The sequence below is a fragment of the Melospiza melodia genome, chromosome 19 (genome assembly GCF_035770615.1).
Source record: "Melospiza melodia melodia isolate bMelMel2 chromosome 19, bMelMel2.pri, whole genome shotgun sequence".
NCBI lineage: Eukaryota > Metazoa > Chordata > Aves > Passeriformes > Passerellidae > Melospiza > Melospiza melodia.
In genome coordinates, this window is record NC_086212.1 from 5191940 (window position 1) to 5212832 (window position 20893).

At 50.4% G+C, this 20893-nt stretch overlaps 1 protein-coding gene across 2 annotated transcripts; it reads right to left on the reverse strand.

Annotated features, from left to right (window-relative positions):
* Positions 1 to 803: 803 nt before the first annotated feature.
* On the reverse strand, positions 804 to 19625 carry SGK2 (serum/glucocorticoid regulated kinase 2). 2 transcript variants are annotated; one of them, XM_063172184.1, is made up of 15 exons: positions 19409 to 19625; positions 15587 to 15730; positions 9931 to 10000; positions 8720 to 8777; positions 8236 to 8285; positions 7607 to 7664; positions 6994 to 7077; positions 6545 to 6676; positions 5611 to 5723; positions 5043 to 5079; positions 4392 to 4478; positions 3025 to 3120; positions 2598 to 2753; positions 2141 to 2230; positions 804 to 1934 (listed from the first exon to the last, which is right to left on the reverse strand). In XM_063172184.1, the coding sequence occupies exons 2-15, from the start codon at positions 15636 to 15638 to the stop codon at positions 1779 to 1781; spliced, it is 1239 nt and encodes a 412-aa protein (XP_063028254.1). In that variant the 5' UTR covers positions 15639 to 15730; positions 19409 to 19625; the 3' UTR covers positions 804 to 1778. The 2 variants fall into 2 exon arrangements, with proteins under 2 accessions (XP_063028254.1, XP_063028255.1); XM_063172185.1 differs by lacking the exons at positions 15587 to 15730; positions 19409 to 19625 and adding an exon at positions 13940 to 15003.
* Between the last annotated feature and the right edge of the window lie 1268 nt (positions 19626 to 20893).

Below are 20893 nucleotides of genomic sequence, written 5' to 3' on the forward strand. Positions count from 1 at the left end.
CACCACGCGCGCCCTAGCAACGCTCCGGCCGGACGCATGCGCGGGGGGCGTTGCCCCCCCTCTCGAGTGCAGAGGTCGCCGCAATGGTTCGCTCCAGTCCCCGGCAAGGAAAGGGGCGGGACGGAACCACTGCGGAGGGCGGGGGGTGGGACGGGGCGGGGACAGGGCGGTGCGCTCCCGCCCTTCCTGAGCCCCAGTCCGCGCCTGTCAGGGCTCGGCGCAGTCCCGCTGTCCTGAACCCCTCTTTGCGTTTCTGGGCCATTGATTTTTGCTTGTGTCAAAAATCCCAATCCTGACAGCTGCAGGTTCGTCCCTGTGAGGGTAGGGAGGCCCTGGCACAGGGCGGCCAGAGGAGCTGTGGCTGCCCCTGGATCCCTGGAAGTATCCAAGGCCCGGCTGGATGAGGTTTAGAGCAGTAGAAGGTATCCCTGCCCCTGGCCTTTAAGATCCTCAACCCTTCCATGATGCTGTGATCAGCTTAAATTAGGGAATTCCTCTTTAATTTAAACGCAGCAGTGTTAGTCACTTTCTGCATGCAGCCCCACACCCTCCTTCCCCTCTTATCCAGGACACCCAGAGAAGCACATGAGTGTTTGCAACTTTAATATAAACAATGTCATATTTCCAATGACTTCAGCATATACAAGATCGAGCCTGATAAAAAAAAAAAACCAAAACACACAGTGGTACCAAGCACAAGGTTCCCCACAGCACAAGCATCACACAGCTTTTAGAAAGCCCCCTGTTTATCCCCATGTTGCTCTGAGCCCCCTCTCCTCCCCACAGACACAGCACAGAACAGCTTAAAAAGAAATGTGGGAAGTGACATTCAATGAGTACACCAGCTTTTAAATTAAGGCAGAATAAATAACTGTTCCACATGAGTGATGGGCATTTTCAGGTGAGTGCTGGAGCATGGCCACCACTTGCTGTTCACTGCCCTGTGATCATCACAGTAGTGTTGGTGTGCTTGGGGCAGGTCAAGCACAGGCTGTGAAAGCACCCTCCCCCCCAACCAGAGTTCAGCTATAAAGTTATTTTTATTTTTCCAAGCAACTCCATCTCTTTCTCCACCCCTTCCTTGATCTGGGATTTTCCTCCTACACATTGGCTCCTCCATCACAGCCTCGTTGTTGCTTCAGTAGCATCCCAATCCTGGGCCAGAAAGATAATCCACTCACTTTGAGGAGATCAGACTGGCATGAAAGGCCACAGTGCAGTTCAGGACTTAAAAATCTGCAGCTCCCTTTGGAACAATAACTGATGAACAGAGTTTTTCACTCGGCCCAGGATGACCAGCTGGAGTGACAGAGTAAGGGAAGGAAGCCACTGTTCATGGTGATGTGAAGAGTTTCCTTTTCTGTTGAGGGCTTTGAGAAAGACATTGGGCGTAGCTCCACAAAAGAAAGTAAAATAAATGTGTCCAGTTACAGGGACATGTCTGTTATGTGAATGATGGCACATACCTCAACCATAAATATAACCACAGAGTGAATACAATTCTGCCAAGTAGCACAAGACACTCACGGAAAATCATAGTCAGTGTCCCACTTTTTCTGAGAGGGAAACATTCATTTAGGGACAAAATCCACCAAACAGCAAAAATTAAGAGCTCTGTTCCATCCCAGTCAGTTAGTGTGTTAGTGCCAATTTCCTTAAACCATGAGCAAAGGACAGTACCAAACCTCTCAAAAGGAAAAAAAATAAAAACAAAAAACCCACAAAAACCCATAAAACCCATTCATTTAAAATATGGCTTGACAAAGCCTTTGTAAAACTTAAATGTCCTCTTCAGTTGGTGCATATGAAAATCCTAAAAATGCATCTGAGGCACTGGAGCTGCTGGCTGCCAGGTCAGGCGTGCGGGTGATGGAGGCAGAGATGGCTTCCTGGGTGAACTCAGGATCAAAGTGTCGCAGATCAGCTGGGCCAGCCTAAGCCAAGGAGCAGAGACACAAATCCTTGAGGGAGCAGACCCAAACCACACCCTTGTGTTCAGAGAGCCCAACGCAGCTGCTCTTCCAAAAGAGCTATCACTACTCCATCTGCAGGTCCCAACCCACACCTCAGAACCCTCAGCATCAGTGGGAGATATTTGGAGAGGATCCCTTCTGTAAAACAGACAGAGTTACCCACTTACCACATTGGGGTTGAATGGAGGAGTAATCCTCTTGTGATATAGATCATCCCAGTTTATTGGGCTGAAGAATACATGGCTCTTTATCTCAAGCTGTAAAGAAAGCAGAAAGGAAAAGTCAATTTTCTGCCAACCCTCATTTTCCACCACCTGGTCTCACAGCTTTAAGTGGTTGACTTGGAGTTACCACATACTCATATCCACAAATCCTTAACAGATGAGGGTCCTGGTCCAGGAATCCCCCAAGGGAAATGACCCATCACACACTGGTGTCCTTAGCTGGCCACCTCCCCTCTCCCTTTGCCAAGTCAACCCCATGTGTCCATTGTAGGAGGCTGAAGGGACAGACTGTGTGGGAGGGCTTTTCCAAGGCAGTGCTGTTCTGAAAGAAATGCTCAGAATAGAAATTTCCCCATCCATCCTCCCTCCCTCCCTCCTGCTCATAGTGAAGGCCACCTACAAAGTCTGTTTTGGCACCCAGCCTCCTCTTCTGGTCCTTGTGGAGAAGTCCCTGAAGGATGTCACAAGCTGCCACAGTCTTGGTTCCTTGGATCTGTAGTGGCTTGTGCAGAATGTTGTCATACATCTGAGACACATCCCGGCTGTAAAAAGGAGGCTAATTTGAAAGAGAGGAGAAGCAGCCAGGTAAAACATGAGCCACCAGAAGGAGCCACACATTGCAGGTCAAAATGAATCCTGCAGTGAGAAGATGGGGGAGACCTGCCACACCTCTGCTCGAAAGGGCAGTGGTAGGATTGGACCAGATCATTAATTCAGGATTTAGTTGTCTATCAAGTGCCTCATGAGCACCAGACCAACATCACACCACAGCTTTTGCAAATCAAATTTCCACAATGCAAAGTGAACCAGCCCATTTCCAAACTCACCAGTCCAAAGAGCATTTCATAGAGGACAGCTCCTAGGCACCACCAGTCTACTGTCCTGTCATAGGGCTGCTTCTTTAGCACCTCAGGAGCCAGATACTGGGAATTCAGAAGGAAATATCAAATTATAAAGGAAGGGCTTTGCCCTTCTTAGTCCCAAACCTGGCTGCAGCTCAAGTTGAGCAAATGCATTAAGAATAACACAGATGCTGTTCCTAGTATTATCTAATAAACTCTCCACTTGCTTTGGAGCAATGGGGTTGAGAGACATCTACCAAAGCCTTCAAGATGCCCTTGCAGGCTACAGGAGGTTCTCTTCCTTGAGAGGACTTCTACAAACATTTGGTACATGCCACAATTCAGCCAGCAATCCTGTCCCTCTAGGAGACATCACACCTTTAAAATAACTCCTTTATTTTTTTAAAAACTGCAGTTTTCAGCCCCAATAAGTCTGTCCAAAGGAGCAAAACTACCAAGGGCCATTATAGAGGAGCAACAGGCAAGAATTTGAGCAGTCTGCAGAACAGTTCCCCACAGAATTACCTCTGTGTACTATCAGGCTCTGTCTAGAACAGGAAAACACCAACACCACAACTAGAAAACAAAGCTCAAACATTCCTGCTTGGTTCATGCTGTGCTGTTGCATAAGTGAAACCTCACTGAAAAAGAAGGGAAATTCCTGCCCACTTCTGCTGAGCTTCAATGCTGAAAGGTGTCCTGTTTACAGACCCTTTGCCAAGCTGCTTGGGGAAAGCAGCAGGACAGGTACATTACCTAAGCTAAAGTGCTACCAAAATCCCCAGGCTCAGTAAGAAGCAGGCAAAAAAGCCTCCAAGAAGCCAGACTGGAAATAGGTTTTCACAAAACTCAGTTGGAGTGCACTGGAGGAAAGGCATTTCCTCCTCTTTGAGCAGTGTTTGCATTCCAGGGGGGAGCCTGCTCCCCTGCTCTGCACAGGGCATTCTGCAGCTCCTGCATGCACCAAGGACACAGAGGAGAGCACAGCAAGGTCCTGTGCATGGCAGTACCAGCAGGCTCCTTGTTCTGCACCACTGGGGTCTCAAAGAAGGTAAACAACCAGCAATCCTGCTCCCAGGGACAAGGTTGTCTCCACTCCCCAGCTATTTTCACAAGTCTGGCCATTTCCAAGTGCAGGAACCCCTGCCCCAATAGCTCATTCATACCTGTAACAACACAGCAACTTTGGAGTAACTGTCTGCTGGATAGGGAAGGCCTTATCTGAGCTCCAGCTTCAGGCTGACAGCCTCAGAGAGCCCATATTTTTTTGAGGTGTCACATAAGCCCAAGACCCAGAGCACCAAGTGTCAAAGGTTTCCAGCCCCCAGGTCTCAGCAAAGCCCCAGCAGTACCTCAGGAGTGCCACAAAAGGTAGAAGTTGTCTCCTCTTGCTCCATTCCTTCTTTGCAGAGTCCAAAGTCTGTCAATACTATGTGTCCCTAAAGAAAAGAGAAATTTTAGCTTGTCTCACTTTTTATGGAGAAGAGACAGGATTTCCAAGTATTTGCCTATGCATTACATCTCATGTGGGTTTTGGTTCCCCACTGCTCATCTCCTCCCCTCCCTCCCATTATGTTCATCCTGTAGTACAGGTACTGGAGGCTGTAGAAAAATACAGTCTCAATTGTTTATTTTTTATTTGTCTACAGCTAGATAACCATGAGGAGCTCCAGCACTGCTGTGATTTTCTGCTGCTTTATCCCAGAGCCAATTTATGTAACAGTGGCTACCAGAGCTGCAGCAGTGACCTGCTCTTCACCACCCTGATCCCCTCCACAGGTCAGGTCCCAGCTTCTGGGAATGAACCCCAAAACCATGCAGTTCTTCAGAGGGCAAGCCCTCTCATCCCTCCAGGATCTGCACAGAAGTGCAGACAGTGGGGCAGACAGACAAAATCCATGCCATGCCATCAACTATAGTCCAGCTTGCAGAGGCACAGCCCTCTCCTTGTGGTCCTGATGTTTTTAAAACCAACAGGAAGACAGCCCAAGCTGTGAGTATACCTGGCAATCCAGGAGGATGTTCTCAGGCTTTAAGTCCCTGCAAGACAAAGTGCTGTTTGAGCAGATTTGGCCAGATATTTAAAACACATGGATGTGAAACAGCATGAGCTATGAACAGGAGCTAACAAAGTCTCCCAATCCAGATCAGCAAGACCTTCCCAAACTGCAGACTCCCATCAGTATACATACATGGAAACATTTTTTTTTTAATGTTTCCCTGTATGTATACTGATGGGAGTCAGTATAGATACATGGAAACATAAAAAAATTATGTTTCTGCTTTCACACAGGATCAGGTGTTAGCCTGCATTTCCATGCATAAATTGTTACTGAGATATGATTTCTTACTTATTGAGTCAGGTTTATTTTATGTCTTTAAACTTAATACCCTCAGACTGATACTAGGAAGGGGAAAGAATGGTTTATCGCCCATCAGGTCTTGCAGGGTAAAGCGCCAGCAGCACGGTCTTGTCTGGGCTAGGACACTTTTCAGCTACTCCAGTCCAGCATTTCACTTGCCCAGTGAATCCCTTTCCCTGCCAGGGCAGGCTTGGAGCCCCTGCCTTACCTGTAGATGATGTTTAGGGAATGCAGGTACCCAATGGCACTGGCCACTTCTGCAGCGTAGAACCGGGCCCGGGGCTCACGGAAACAGCGCTCCCTTTGCAAGTGGAAGAAGAGCTACGGGAAGGTGAGAGGGTTGATCATGTCTCTAAATAAATGAAGGCTAATCTGGAGCAAGGCTGAAATCCAGCTACATGAGTGAAAAGGGATTTGTAGCAGGTAGCACACTAACAGGATGAAATAAACCCAAGCCAAGTGAATTTCAGCAATACAAACACCTTTATAGAAATTGTTTCATTTCTCCTCCTCATCATTCACAAAAGTTAATTATTAATACTCAAGACATTCATCATCTCCTGACCTGGTTAAGCTCCTAGCTTACTACAACCCACAGGCTGATTACAGTGGTAGTACGGCCATGAGAAGTGATATGTGCAGAGAGCTGAACATGCCAAGATCCCCAACATGAGCTTGATTTTAGCAAGATATCCACCTTAACAAGATATCCCAGCCAGTTTCAGATAGCATAGAAAGATGCTGAGAAAAGTAAGCTTCTACAGGACAGAAAAAGTCTAGAAAGTTGCAATGGCATCACTCCTAAGCACTAGGCATGGATCCAGAGCTGGCCCACGAGGGGGTTTCCCTGAACCTCACCAATGCCAGCATTTCCCATATTCTCCATAGAATTTTACAGTGCCCCAATACCACTTTTCTCAGAATCTTTACTTTGGGAATCATCTGACTCAAGTCATAACCAGCAAGATCTTGACTCAATTTACAGGTGAGGTATCCTCTCAGGTATTCCTGGCTGCTCCTTGCCAGCAGTCAAAACATTATCCCTCAACATCATTATCTTCTGACAAGAAATAGTTTTAAATAAAGCAGCATGTTTGTGAAGGACCAAAAAGGATTAAAACAAAGCCTGTGACTGCACTCACCTCTCCTCCATTTACATAGTCAAGAACAAAGTAAAGCTTCTCCGAGGTCTGGAAGGAATAGTGGAGTCCCACAAGGAAGGGGTGCTTGACATTTTTCAGGAGCACGTTACGTTCTGCCATGATGTGGTTTTGCTATCAAAAAGCAGACAAGGCATTAAGGATTCGGGCAAGGATCCAGCCCAGCCTGCTCTAAGGGCTCACTGATGCTTTCAAAGCAGGTGGAAGCTCTGAGCCCACAAGGGTCATTTCCAGCCCCAAAAAGAGAACCACTCCCTCCTACCTGACTTAATTTATCTCTATTCTTTTGTTCTCATGGCATAGCCGGATCCACGTTAATGGATTTTTAAGTTGTGAACTGCCTACCTAAATGCCAGGTACCCCAATTGCATTATCCAGAGAGCCCATACACTGACCACAATTTCCAGAACACCCAAGCAGAGCAGTCATACCTCCTTTTTCTTGAGGATGGTTTTCTTATGTAAGACTTTCACTGCATAAAAAGTCCCATCACACTTGCGTTTGGCCAGGAGAACCTGCAACAGAAGGTCCTGGTCACAGCTGTCTCACCTTGGTCCCTGTGTCCTCATTAGTGTAACACTCTTGTGAGTGAGTAGACACAGAAAAACTACTTCAGGGGGCCAGCTACAGGGTTTTAAAGACCAAGTTCCAGCCCTCTCAATTCCCAGCACTTTTTCATTGCCAGAAGTTAAGCACTCAATATCCCCACATATATCCCCTAGACACCCAATAGAAAATAGCTTTGGAGCATTTAGGGCCAGTCCCATTTAAAGAATCCTGCCTGTCTCCAAGGTTTCTCCAGAGATCTTTTGCTGAACAAGTTTGAAACTTATCTTGAATCAAGCACTGCTCTTTACCATCACTGAGCATAAAACACCTCACTCTTCAGTCCTTAGAGGGGTTGAAGGGCCTTAAAGTAGAATAGACTACTCATAACAGAGTATTCAACACAGCAAAGGACACAGCCAGAAACTCCTTCAGCAACTCATTTTCCTGCCAAGCTGCCTCCAAACAGCTACAGCCCACCTGCACAAGCCCACTTACTTTTCCAAAGCTTCCTTTGCCAATAACCTTCAGGAAGTCAAAGTCTGTTGGCTTGGCACTGTTGGGCAAGAATGAAACAAGTTAATGTTTCTGGGAGAGAAACATGCAACAGTAACAGCAGCTTCCAAGCAGAGATCCTGCTTGGAAAAATGAGTGTTTGTGGAAGGGATTAAAGGGCACTGGTGGGTGACCCTCGCTCCCAGGCAGCTCAGGATTCATGCTGTGTGTGCCAGGGCACCCTGCAGAGCACCAGCAACCCCTCAGCAGCAGGGACAGCACCTGCAAGGACTAAGGGATGCCCTTACAGGGGATACAGTTTGTGCCTGTTTCTAGAGAAAGATAATCTGGAAGCCAGCGGTGACCAGGAAGAGCTTCCCTTACTACCTCTCAAAAGAAAAGGGACAAGGGGCTGCAGACATGGCCAGGAGAGGATGATTAGAATAAATACCAGCTACAGCTTAGTGTTGGAGGCTGGTGCATTGGTGGCACATATGGTGTTAAAGGCTGAGAACTGTAAAATGTAACTGTCCAGACTCTGCAGACACCACCCCGGCACACAGGGATCATCTGCATCCCCCTACCAAATCTCTCCACACTCCACACCCTACCTGGCTTTGCAGGGAGCTTACTTGGGGTTAGCAGAAGGTCCGAGGTTGATGTTGTCAGTTGGTGTTGAAGGCTAGAGAAGATAAGAATTTTAGTCACAAGGACTGTGCTGCAGGTTGGGTTTTCCCTTCCTCAACACAGCAATCCATGGATAAACACCCAGTGTATACTTCAGCAAACATTTAAGGTCTCTTTAGAGGTCTTTATGCAGATCCAGCACCACAGAGCTGCAGCCTCTCATCCCAAAGACAAGGGGTACATAGACATACACACACATGCTCTTCCTCCTGCTCCCTAGGAACCTTACTGTCCCCAGACTCTGGAACATCATGCCTTGTCCCAAAGGGCCTCCCTGCTGTTTTTCCCCACCCAGCATCACCCACAGGACAGGGCAGCAGCGAGACTCCCAGCAGGCTAACACAGACTCTCTTCTTGTTTTTAATCTAAAGGCACCAGCCCCCTTCATCCCAAAGGTGAGGATTTGCTTGTTCAGAGCCATGATCTCACCTGGCTGCTTTTGTCTGGGCTCCGGGAGCGATCCATTAAAAAAACAACTCGCTCAGCACTTGGGAAAAGAAGAGGAAGTCAGTGTTCAGTACAAAATCCAAGAGAGAAACAGCTTCACACTGTTAACTTGCAGGGGAGTAGTGCAAACCCCAGTGTGTGCACCCCTTCTATCACAGAGGGCTCAGCTGAGCTCCCCAGCACTGCCACCCCCAAAGGATGGGATACCTGTACTCTGGGGGAGGCAGGGGATGGTGTGTGCTGACAGGAGATCAGGGAAGCAGGGCTCCTGGCTGGACAAGTTTATCTAATATGGGTCCCTGATTTGCAATAATAGAAGCTGCACAAGCACATGAGGGCCAGCACATCCCCAGCAGCAACACAACACCAGGCCAGGGGAAGTCACAGCTCTCCAGGCAGAGATGCAGCCCCCTCCTCACTGCACAGGGATGCTGCAGCCCACTGAGTGTCCCCACAGGGCAGCCAGGAGAGCCCAGCTAGGTCCAGGCAGCACGGTCCTTGGGGCTGGCAGCCCCAGAGGCCAATCCCCAGGCCAGGGCAGACCAGAGATGTTGACATTGCAGGGAAGAGGAGCTGCCATGGCAGCCAGGGCAGGCGTGGTGAGCAGAGGCATTAAAGAGCTCTTGTCTGCCTGGTGCAGCTTTTGCTGGGGCTGGAGAAGGCAGACTTGAACACTCATTGGTTCAGATCCATCCTGCTTGATCATCACTGGGGATGGGTGAGCCTCGCCTCAGGGATTCCTCCCTTTGGTTTTAGGGGTTCCTCTGTGCTCTTTACAAAAGCCAGAATTAAGATAACATGAATAAACAGCGCTGCTCCCTTCTCCCCTGCCCCAGAGAGCTTAGACCCCCCCTCAGCCCCACCACACATCTTTTCTGAAGGCTCTCATCCCCACAGCCACCCTCTGCCCCACCCCTCCCAAAAAGGGGGCCCAAAGACCCCACATCTCACCTGTGGGTGCTCCCACTCTCTGCCCCCACACACCACCGGGCACAGACCCCCGGCCATCCCAAAGAATCCCCCCCTGCACAGCCAGGCTGGGCATGGCAGGAGCTGCCGGGCAGCAGCGGATGCTGGCAGCTGTGCCAGGGACTGCCCACATCTGCCCGGTGCCAGCCAGCTCCATCCACCACAGGGGTTATCAGCTGAGCTGTTAAAGGGCTCCCATCCCACTGGGAGGGGTTCATACTCACTATGAGCAGAGCCTGGAGCCAGAGGCCTTGATGGTTTGTTCTATCCTCTCCCGGCCGTGCCTGATGAGTTCTGCGAGCAAAGTTGGAGCCCCGAAGCCGATTAGCTGGCAGTGCAATCACAAGTGCACAGAGGCACATTTGTTCTTCACTGACCTTGCTCTTCTCTCCACAGCCACCCTCCTCCCCCTTCCTCACATACCAAAATAACCAGGAAATTATAGGAACCAGGACATCTTCCCTCCCAGCCTCACCAGGAGCCCTCAATAGCTCACAGGACAGGCATCAGTGCCACAAAACAGACAGCCTCTCTGGTGGCCAAGGGGACTCAGGCTGAAGCACCACTGTCAAGCCTTTCAGAGCCACCCCTGTGTCCCCAGGGGGGACAAGGAGAGTGCTTACAAGGATGAGGTTGTACTGGGATACGTCACACGCTTGGCACATCCACTGTCCCTTCCATTCAGGGCTCTGTGAGTAATTAGGGACGTGAATGAAACCTTTCAGGCCCTGCAGGAGGTAAGCCAGCACACACACATCACAGCAGTGGCTTGCCCAAGGACACACAGCCAGTGCCAGAAGCTGGGATTCCCACCATGGAGCATCCCTGCTGCTCAGCTGTGCAGGCAGTTGCCACCACTCATCATCATCATCACCTCTCCCTTCACAGAGAGGAAGCCCTGAGCCTGCTCTGGGCTGCACAGGCTGAGCCAGAGGGAAGCCCAAGGAGTTCAGCCTGCACAGAGGAGTTCCTTGTTTTGCTTAGGAGTAGATAGCAAAAGCATTTCAAGACTCAATTTTACTCCTCAGTTCTGCCACTGAAGGGAAAGCAAGGACCAAAACATACACAGAAATATGTCTTTCCTTTCCCATCTAAAAAGAAGGGGATTTGTAGACACAAGCAAGCTGTCATCCTGGAATAGCTCTTCTACAGACCAAGGAATGGGCAGCACTAACTGCCAGAACCCATCTCCCTGGGCAAGAATTTTGTAGGACAATGAGTTTTGAGGCAAACAAGCCCATAACAGAGCCCTTGCTGCATGGATTTTGGATCTGCCAGGCAGGGGGTTCTGGAACTTCTGAGAGCCCCTGAGCTGGCCCCACCAGCAGATCTGGGATTTGGGGGCAACTCTGAGGAGCAGCCAAAAAACTAAGGGGTGGGTTTAGACTTTCTGAATGGATAAGAAAGGCAAATGGAATTTAAAGCAAAGCCCACAAACCACACAGAGGGAGAACTTACAACATCAGGCTGGTCTGTGAGTCCCTGACCTTGTCCATACTTTGCCCTGCAGCAAGTCCAAGATCCTGTCCCAGCTGGCAGCCACCAGCAGGGACAGCCTGCAGGCAGCACCCAGACAGATCAAGCCCCATCTCCTCCCTCTGGGCACAGTCCTTTCCCTGCCAGCCTGGCTCTCCCAGGGCTGCTGAAGGTCACCCAGCACCTGCCTCAGGGCAGTGTCTGCCTCACGGGCTGCTGGACAGGCTGGGCAGATGTTGCAGATATCCTTTATGAAAAATCCTTTTGCTAGGATTTTTTCTCCTGAGAAGCTGAGAGGCCTCAGAAATGAAATGTAAGCAATGATTATCTGCTGCTGTGGAATGCAACAGGTGCATCTGTGATGGGCCCATGTTGGATGTTTCTAATTAATGGCCAGTCACAGTCAGCTGGCTTGGGCAGAGTCCGAGACAGAGCCTTTGTAATTATTCCTTCTTTTTCTACCCTTAGCTAGCCTTCTGATGAAATTCTTTCTTCTATTCTTTTAGTATAGTTTTAACGTAATATATTTCATAAAATAATAAATCAGCCTTCTGAAACATGGAGTCAGATCCTCATCTCTTCCCTCATCCATGAGCCCCTGTGAACAGCGTCACAGGCAGATTCACAGCAGAGGGACAGCAGTGCTGCAGTCTCTGAGCAAACACTCCCTGGAGGATCCAGGCCTGGGAGGAGGTTGGCACAGGGCACACAGGTGTGTGTGGGCAAGCCCCAAGCTGCACATGGCAGCAGTGGGGAGAGGAGTGAAGGTTCCCACCCCTGCTCAGGAGCCTCTGGCCAAGAGCAACCCAACCTAGCACCTCACTCCTGCTTGCTGCCTGCAGCTCCATCAGGTGGTACAGCACATTTCCTCTCAATCTGAAGCCTCACAAGCTCAGGTTTGGCCTCAGGGCCACCTTGCAGCCTCTGTTCTGATCCCAGACTCAGGAGAAATAATGACTGAGGCTCAGATGGACATATCACAGCTTGGGCATCTTGGAGAGCACATGGGCAGCCATGGAAACACATCCATGTGCCCTGGAGGTATTTACAGGATGCAGAACAAGTCCCTGACTCGCTCCAAGGGGCTTGGACAAGCCTGTTTTAGCAACCTGCAGCTACAGAGGAGCCCCTTCCAGCCTGGCAGCCCATTCATGCCTCCCTCCACCAGCCCTGTTCTGCTCCAGTGCCTCTGTGCTGGAAGTGAAGCCACTCAACAAGTCCCTGCTGACCAAGGGCAGCCTTTTCCAACACAGCTTTTTCATTAAAGGGACTTGCTCTGAGGTTGAAGTCTCTGAAGTACCATACCCATTTATAGATGTGTGTAGCCCCATCCCACATCACTTTCCATGCAGGTTCAGAGCCACCTTCCCCAGCCCAAGTCCACCTTCAAAACCAGGTTAGTTTGTGGTTTAAATCTCACAAGCAGTCAAGCAGGCTTTTCCTTATCACTAACAAACCCTACCCCCCTAAAGCAGAAAGATTTCCTGAGCGCACACACTGAACAACAGAAGCAGAAATAGGTCACGAAGATACGCTGGAATCCTTGGTTATCCATGCCCGGCTGCATCCCTCCTCGTGCCTGCTGGTGCAGCATGGATGCTCCAGGGCCACAGAGAGCATTGGCAAGCAAGTCTAGGAGTTCCCCAATACCACAGCACTATTACACAGCAGGAACACACACCCCTGCACCCCACTCCCCCCTCCTCAAACACCATTTCACCCCAACTCCCAGCCACAGGCACCCCCCAGGCAGGAAGCAAGCACTCACTCACACCACAGAGAGCTGCTACTTCCAAGCTGGAGCAGTTTCTGCACTCAATCTCCCCCCAGCACACATCCCTCAGTAACATACGTTTGCTTCCCAGCAGAGCACGAGCAGCTCCCTGTTCCTCACATAGTTCTGGCAGTGGTGACCCACATTCCCATGCCAGCCCGGCGTTATTTGCTACAAACACATCACTAATGCAAGGCGTACCTTGCACGGAGACACAACCTCACCGCCTCGTCATCCGCGGGCTGCTCCCGCCTCCTCCCCGATGTCACCGCTCTCGGCAGCCTCCCCTGCCTAACCTACATTGCAAACCCCTCCGAGGCAGTCCCTCGTCCCCTCCTGCTCTGGGAAGGGCTGGCTGCCAGCCTGGAGAGGCCTGGCAGGGACAGCAGGTGATGCTGGGCAGGAAACTCAGAGTTTGGAGGGGTAGGGGTGAGGAACAGGCACCCACAGGTTTCACCCAGCACAGGGGCTGCTGTCAGCTAAAGGGGGAGATGCCCCAGTTTCAGCTCAGAGAGGAGCAGGGAGGGAGGTGGGAAGGAGGATTCCTGCAAACACGTGCTTTTACTGGGGGGAAAGAAAAAAAAAAAGGCTCAAGTTTTCCCCTGCTACAGATCTAAGAGATAGCTGCAAGCTAGTTCTGAACTCCACTTTCATCCCCATTGAGACACTACAGCAAGTCCAGGAAGAGGTTAGGAAAGACTTTAAAGAACTTCTGCATTTCAGGGAGCTTTCTTAGCCACCCTCTAGAGACCCAGTGGCTTGTCCAATTTTCTCCTGCAGATCCTGTTCCCTGCACCCCAGGGACACTGCAAAACAGAGCAGGAACCCAGCCAAGCAGCTCTGGCTCAAGGCAAGCTGGAGACAACCAATCCTTGAAATTTTAGAGAAAAGTTACATGCAGAACTCAAAGAAAACAGCAGGTGGCTAAACCCTGAAGCACTTCACAAAAAAAGAATTCTATGAAAACAAGTCATCAAACATACCTGGGAGCTCACCTCCCAGAGGCTGAGTCCTGAAGCACGGGAAGCAGTCCATGAGCACTGAGCACAGAGACCTCTCATTGCCCACACTCCCCATCCCTGCACCAGCCCACCCTGCCAGGCCAGGAGCCCAAAGCTCCTTCCTAAAACCCAAAGGGGAAGAGCTTTGTTTCCTGCAGCAGCTCATTTAACCACAACCACCAACTCTCCAGAGCAATCAGGCCACTGCTGGCACCTCACTGCAGCACTTTAAATAGAGCAGGAAAAGCTGACCAGCTGCAAGAGATGGAGAAACACCTGCTAGCTGTACCCAAGGAGTGAGAATTTAGGTGGGAGGGATAACTATGGGTGGGGAGGGAGAGTGCAGGTGGTGTGTGGAAGCAAATTGCAGCCTGGCAGGCAGCTCAGGTGTTCTGAATAATTTTTTACAAGTCAGCTGGAAATTCTTCCTCTGTCCGTTGGTTTGGAGGAAGGTCAAAACTGGCATTTGGTTCAGGTCAAACCCTGAAGAAACTGATTTTTACAGTGTCCTGGGGACCCTGGAGGGCTTCAGCCAGGGCAGCCAGGCTGGTGCTTTGCAGCCCTGCTAACTGCAAACACCAAACATGGGGAGCCTGGTGATTCGAGAGACCAGAGACTGAGCTCTGAGCAAAAGGGGACCTGGGAGAAGGGCTGGTGTCTTGTCTCTCTTCATTAAAAATAAAGCAGTCGCTTTTTCTTCCATTGTAGTTTCCTACTAAAATCTCCCTGTGTGCAGCTGCAGCAGCAGGAAAGCAGCTCCTGGAGCAATGTCAGTGCTGGGTGCAAGGAGGTAAAAGCCAGGCTGTGGCAGCATTCCCTGTGGGAAGCAGAAGGGCTGGCCACCATGGGATGGGTCCCCAGATTACAGATACCAGGGGAGATCACTGTGAACAGCTGATGTGCCTGGTACCATGTGTAAAGAGGGAGGGGGAGCAGCATTTTGCTTGAAATATTACCTTTTTTCAGGTCAAAAGCTGAGTTTTTGCTCAGCCAATATTCTCAAGCTATCAGCATTGACATCCTTTAAGAAGATCCCTTGTTTTTCTTTTTTCCGGCTTTGCCTCCACTTGCATTGAAATGGTCAAATTTCAGAATAATTTTATCAGTTACATTTTCTTAAACTTACATTTTCTAGTCAATGCCTTCTGCTTTTGTTTCTTTAATGAAAATCTCGGTGTTATCAACAAAATCTACTTGATTTTAATTTCCATGGAAAAAGACATATTTAATTAAAAACCCCCTTTCTATCTAAAGAAGAGAAAGCAGGAGGATCCTGTGGGGAAAATTTTGACAGCTAAAATGTATAAAACACCTAATCTGATGACAGCTAGTGATGGACAAAGTGGTGTTGGGTTGGTTTGGTCCATCCTACCCCCTCTGTGATGATCATTGACCCTCCAGGCTGGGTGTCAGTCAGGGCCAGGTGTGCAAAGGTGGGCAAAGGTGCCACCTCTGTGTGTGTCCCATGGGACCCAGGCTCCCTGCAGCCTTTGCTGGGCAGGCTGAGCCCAGCTGGAGCCCACCAGGAAGGCTCTGCAGCCCAACACTTGTGGGAGACCAGGGGGAAGCCTTCTCCATGCCCTCAGCACGCTCAGGGCTCAGTGGCACCGTGCCACCCAGCAGCATTACCTTTTGTCTTGCCCAGGGCAGTGGAGGAGGGCTCCATCCAGGCCACAATCATAAGCCAGCCAAGATAATCTCCTCTCCTTGCAGCTGGGGCAGGAATTCAGCTGCTGGCTCCTCGGGAAGCAGAGCACACGGATGTTCCTCTGTCTGCAAAGGTGAAGGGCACAGGGGTGAGAGCACAGACAAATCTTTGGGTGCAGCGCTGTCTGACTGAGAGACAGACAGCTCTGGGACATGGGGACAGCTCCTGAGCCTTGTCTGGGCAGCACCCACCCAGTCTGGTGATTACTGGGGGCTCTGCCATCACCCCAGTGACAAAGCACTTTGGGACTGGCAGACAGAGGGAATGGAAGAGAGCTGAGAGGTTTGGCTCATAACACAGAAGAAATTTAGCCAAAGCATGGTAAATTCCTGTATTTCTGCTGTTGGGAAAGGATTTGGGGTTTAGAGGCTTTTGAGGAGTTGAAACCCATTTTCACCCTACCTGTACCCAGGGTGAGTGCCCTGACACCAGCAGCTCCCTGGCACAGGAGCAAACATTCCCTGGAAGCACAAGGACACATGGCCCGTGGGTGAACCCCAGTGTAGGGCAGATCCTGTCAGAAATTCAACATCAGACACCTGGGGCAGCTGCAAAGGGCTCTGCCTGTGGAGCCCTGTGACTCTCCCTGTTGAGGGGACCAGGGTGAGCAGTTGTCACCATGATGACACGAGTGGGACAGGCAGGTGTGAGCAGAGTTGTCCTCGTGCCCATGTGTAAGAGGTGAGGCTTTGCCCTTGCCCCGTCCTGTGTGCCCACAGCCAGCCCCTCCTGCAGCAGCTCTGGTCCCATCACTGCCCATGGCAGGACACCTCAGTGCCACACTGAGGGGACTTGTGAGCGTGGGAGCACTCAGGGCACACACATCCCACAGGCACATGTCCCTGCAGCTGCCAGCAGGGTAACCATGGCCCCTTACAGCAGCACTGACCTTGGCCCATTCCCCTGCCCAGAACTCACTCCTGGACAAAATTAAACAATTCTGGTGGGGCTGCAGAGCTGCTGATGTCAGGGCTGCGTTTTGCCAGCGCTGCTGCTCCTCTGTGCCTGGCTGCTGTTTCCCCGCCCTCCAGAGAACACATCTGTGCCAGGAAAACCTCTGGCTGGACCTCAGTGCAAAGGTGAGGAGCAGATCTTGGGCAATTTAACCCCTTCTGTGCACACCTCCTGCCTGGACCTGGCCGGAGCATGAGGGAACAAACTCTGGCCACAGAGAGGGATTTTATTCAGCTGGATTTGCACAGCTCAGAGCCTCCAGACATTGCCTATTCTTGGAAATTTTTTCTTTCCTCCCAAGGGAGGGAAGCTGCCTTTCTCTTCCCCAAGCCCTGTAAGGGGTCAAGGGCTGCTTGGTCCTTCCAAGCTGAGTTGGATCCCTCCAGGAAGGACCATCCCAGCAAAGCCACATTTGCAGCTTCACCAGGACAGGACACATCCAGTGGGGACAACAGGTCCAGCCCATTGTCTCCACACACATAGAAGTGCTCTCTCTCTCTCTCTCTTACTATATTTTATATGCTATTTACAGTGAAAGATAATCCTAATCTCCCTGTCTGGCAATATCCATAACCATAATCATAAAAGTGTCACTGAAGTGGAACCACAGAGTCCTGAGCAACTGGAATTGCAGGGAAAGTCCAGATAAGGCTCAAAACAAATACTTGTCTGGAGAGCACAAAGCAAGAGTCCAAGGATCTGCAGTGAAAGATGACCTAAAATATTTGACTACTCAGTTATCTCTGCTGGGTAAGAGCTAAAATGAGATAGGATTAAGATTAGGGTAGGGTAGGGTAGGGTAGGATAGGATAGGATAGGATAGGATAGGATAGGATAGGATAGGATAGGATAGGATAGGATAGGATAGGATAGGATAGGATAGGATAGGATAGGATAGGATAGGATAGGATAGGATAGGCTGTTCTTTAAAAGCTCAGAGGCTATTTGTTGCTTTTAGGAGAATTCATGAAAGAATAAATGGATTATTGGTGACCATTGCAGCTCTTTAAATTGTTTTTTCCCCCTCTATATTTTTCTTCCAACTTCAAAAATCAGGACTCTGCCTGGGGCTTTGCCTTTGATTTTGCCAAGGAATCCCACATAAGGGCTGGGATATTTTCCCATGTTTTGAAAAAAGGAGATAAGAGGAGGCCACTGGGTATCAATTTTTTATTCCAAAGGACAGCTAAGGTGGGTTTGAGCAATTTTTGCCACTTTTTGTGCCTCTGTTTCTGTAAATATGAATGTGGCAGAATCTTACTGATCTCTTGTAAAGCCTTTACATTTCCTGTGGTTATTATTGCCATTAAATTAGGTGGCTGGAACTTCTTTTGCTCCCAAGTGCTTTTCAAGTGTAGGCACAGTCTCAGTGAATAAATAACACACCATTGGAAGCAGTCTGACTGTAAGTGACCCTTCCTGGCCAACCTTGTCCTTGCAAAAGGCTCAACTGCCCTTGCTGCTTGCTTATCCCTCTTTTCCTTCCCTGCAGCACTTCAGGACACATTACAGCCTGTGCCTGAGGGCCTTAAAAAAAACCCAAAAAAACTAAAAAAACCCAAACAAACAAACAAACAAACAAAACTAAACCAAACCAAAACAAAAACACCCAACAAAAAACAGCCACAAACCCAAAAACCACAAACCCCAAACCCTGTTTTTTGGGGTGGATACCTCTTTTCCTCTGTAGCACAGGTCAGTGTGACACAGGGCCACCACCCCTAGCTCAAGCCCCAGCTGTGCTCACCTGGTGGGGACAAGGGCAGTTTCCTGGCTGGATTGAGCAGAGTCTAGCAGCTCAGGAGTGGCTCTGAGAGCTGCACTGCCCCAGCCCAGGGCCCTGGCTGCTGGCACAGCACTGCCTTCATCAGGAGCAGCTGTGGGTGCAGTGTCCCCTCTGCCTGCTCCATCCTGCCTGGAATCCCTGTTTTCAACCCTTTCCATCCATGTGCAAACCCTGGGAAGCAACTGGAGCTGGCACAGCCAGAGATTGTCTCCAGCAGAGCTCTACACGCTGCATCCAGTGAGCAGCCCAGTCCAAGCTGGGCTCAAGGCATTGCCAGGACCTGTGAGCCCTTGTACAAGAGCAACAGAGCTGTCCTGAAATGTGGCAAGCCCAGCTCTGGAACCAAGCAGGAACAGCCCTCCCTGTCCTGCCAGAGGGGTGTTTGGGAATGCTCTGTTAGAAGCCTGATGGACACTCCTGAGCTTCACCAGGCCCAGCCTCAGAGACTGTCACAGCCCAGGAGACCACAGGAGCCAACACAACCTGAAAATTCTGGTGTAAGCTTCACCCTTCTGGTGCTGGCTGCAAATCCCAGTGGAGCCCAAGGCTCCTTTCCATGGGGATGCACAGTTGGTGTCTGCTGATCTCCAGCTTCTGAAATTACCCAGATCAGGAGCACTCATGGGTGCTGCCCGCAGGAGCCCACCCAGCTGAGCTGCTGTGGGGCTGCAGGGACAAGCAGGGTGATGGGAGTTCCTTTGATGGAAGTTTGCTGGGGGAGGCAGAGCTAAAGCCAGAAAATTTCCCAGAGGAAGGAAAGGAGGCTGCTCAGATCCTCTCTGCACTTCTCCACATCTGGGAAACAACCCCAACAACTGCTGGAACTGAACCCCCCTCCCCTTGCAGCTGCTGGCCCTGGGGAGCAGCTCTTCCACAGGCCAGCCAGGTTCCTGGCAGCAAGGGATGAGTCCTTCACACCCCTCTGCTGCTCCCAAAGGGCTTCAGAAAGTCCATAAAAGAAGGGAAAGTCTCAATCCTCCCAGAGAAAGCAAAGGGGCATTACCTGCAGGCAGGGCTCCTGGATCCAGCGGGCACTGCCACACTCTCGCCGTGGGAGCAGCCAGTGCCTCTCTCCCTCCCGTTGTTTTTATTTTGGCAATGCAGTCTGAAGGTCGAAGAAAAAGTCCGAAGGAGTGGCTTGTGGCAGGCAGTAAATTATTACCCTGGACCTCTCTCTCTGAGGGGACCAAGGCACAGGGAGCTGGGGTGGGAGAGGAAAATCCCTCCTTGGGGGGATTAGAGGGCAGCTCGCTGGCAGGGAAGTGCAAAGGGTCAGAACAAAGTGCTCTGTTTGCCGGAGGCTTGCTGGGTCACATGCTGGTGGTAATGAGCCATGGGTCACCTCCCAAACTCCTGCAAGACCACAGGACCTGGTGCCAATCCCCCGACAGACCTTGCCAGGCAGGAAGGAGCTGCGGGAGAGGGAGCCTTGCCCTCTGGCAGCACTGAGGGGCAAGAAATCCAGGGACTTTTACAAGCCTGATCTGTGCAGGTGTGACAGTCCTACAACCTCCCTTCTGCCCCCTGTGTGTGCCCTGCTCTGTGGATCCTGGGCCACTCATATGGAGGAAGAACCTGTCACCCAGATTTTTAAAGATTTTCTAAGCCTTCTGATGTTAACATTGTTGTACTGAGCTTTCTCACACACTTTCTGTAAATAACTCATTGTTTTGCATTCCTTTTGGAAGAAGAGAAAGTTGATGGACTGTTGGTTTGTCCAGTGTCATTGGAGAGGTGGCACTGTCACCCTCCAATCCACTGTCACTCTTGGAAAACTATAAATGTTAGAGTAAGAAAATAAACTTCCCTTTTTCCTTCACCTTGAGAGCAGCGGTGTGTGCTTGTGTTTTTTCGTGTCACCTATAGTGACAATAACCACCTGAGAATCCAAGAGGGGCCCAGGGGCACATCAGAACTGAGCCCAGAGGAGCACTCTTAGAGCCAAAATCTTCTGCCCTCCATGCCCTCCTAATTTGCTCCATTCCTTTTGCTTCCCCTCTGCAGAAGCCCAGCACCAGTGGTCACATCCCTGTGAGGGGGCCCAAACAAGAGTCTAACAGGTGAGTGTGTTGGTGGAGTCACTGGTGGAGCCTCCATCTCCTCACCTGAAACACAAACTCCAAAGATGTACAAAATCAGTTGACGGAGAACATTGATGCCGCCATCACAATGGCATTTTTTGAAATAGCCTGGAATACGTGATATGGAGTATCCAAACTTCATGAGGCTGAGATATCCAGCTGCCAGCACAGGCAGGGTCTCTGGCTCCATGTGTGGGGAGGAGGCAGAGCCATGCCTGTCCTCTGCACACAGGGAGGAGTGGGCTCTGCCCTCACATCTCTCCAGCTTCCACCGATGGCCCCATTGTGTGCACAACTGATGCATGAGGGCAACAGAGATTTGGTATTACCCTCAGGTCTCAGGAAATGAGCCCAAATAGAGGTCCCCATTGTGCCTGAGGAACTGTAAAGACACAGAGGGAAATAAA

Coding starts and splice junctions, on each gene's coding strand:
- SGK2 (XM_063172185.1), bottom strand. CDS start 14,123: ATGAGCTGCTGCAGGAAACAAAGCTCTTCCCCTTTGGGTTTTAGGAAG. Junction 6,677..6,993: donor CCATCCTCAAGAAAAAGGAG/GTATGACTGCTC, acceptor GCTTTTTGATAG/CAAAACCACATCATGGCAGA. Junction 2,231..2,597: donor TGGGTGCCAAAACAGACTTT/GTAGGTGGCCTT, acceptor CTTTCTTTACAG/CTTGAGATAAAGAGCCATGT.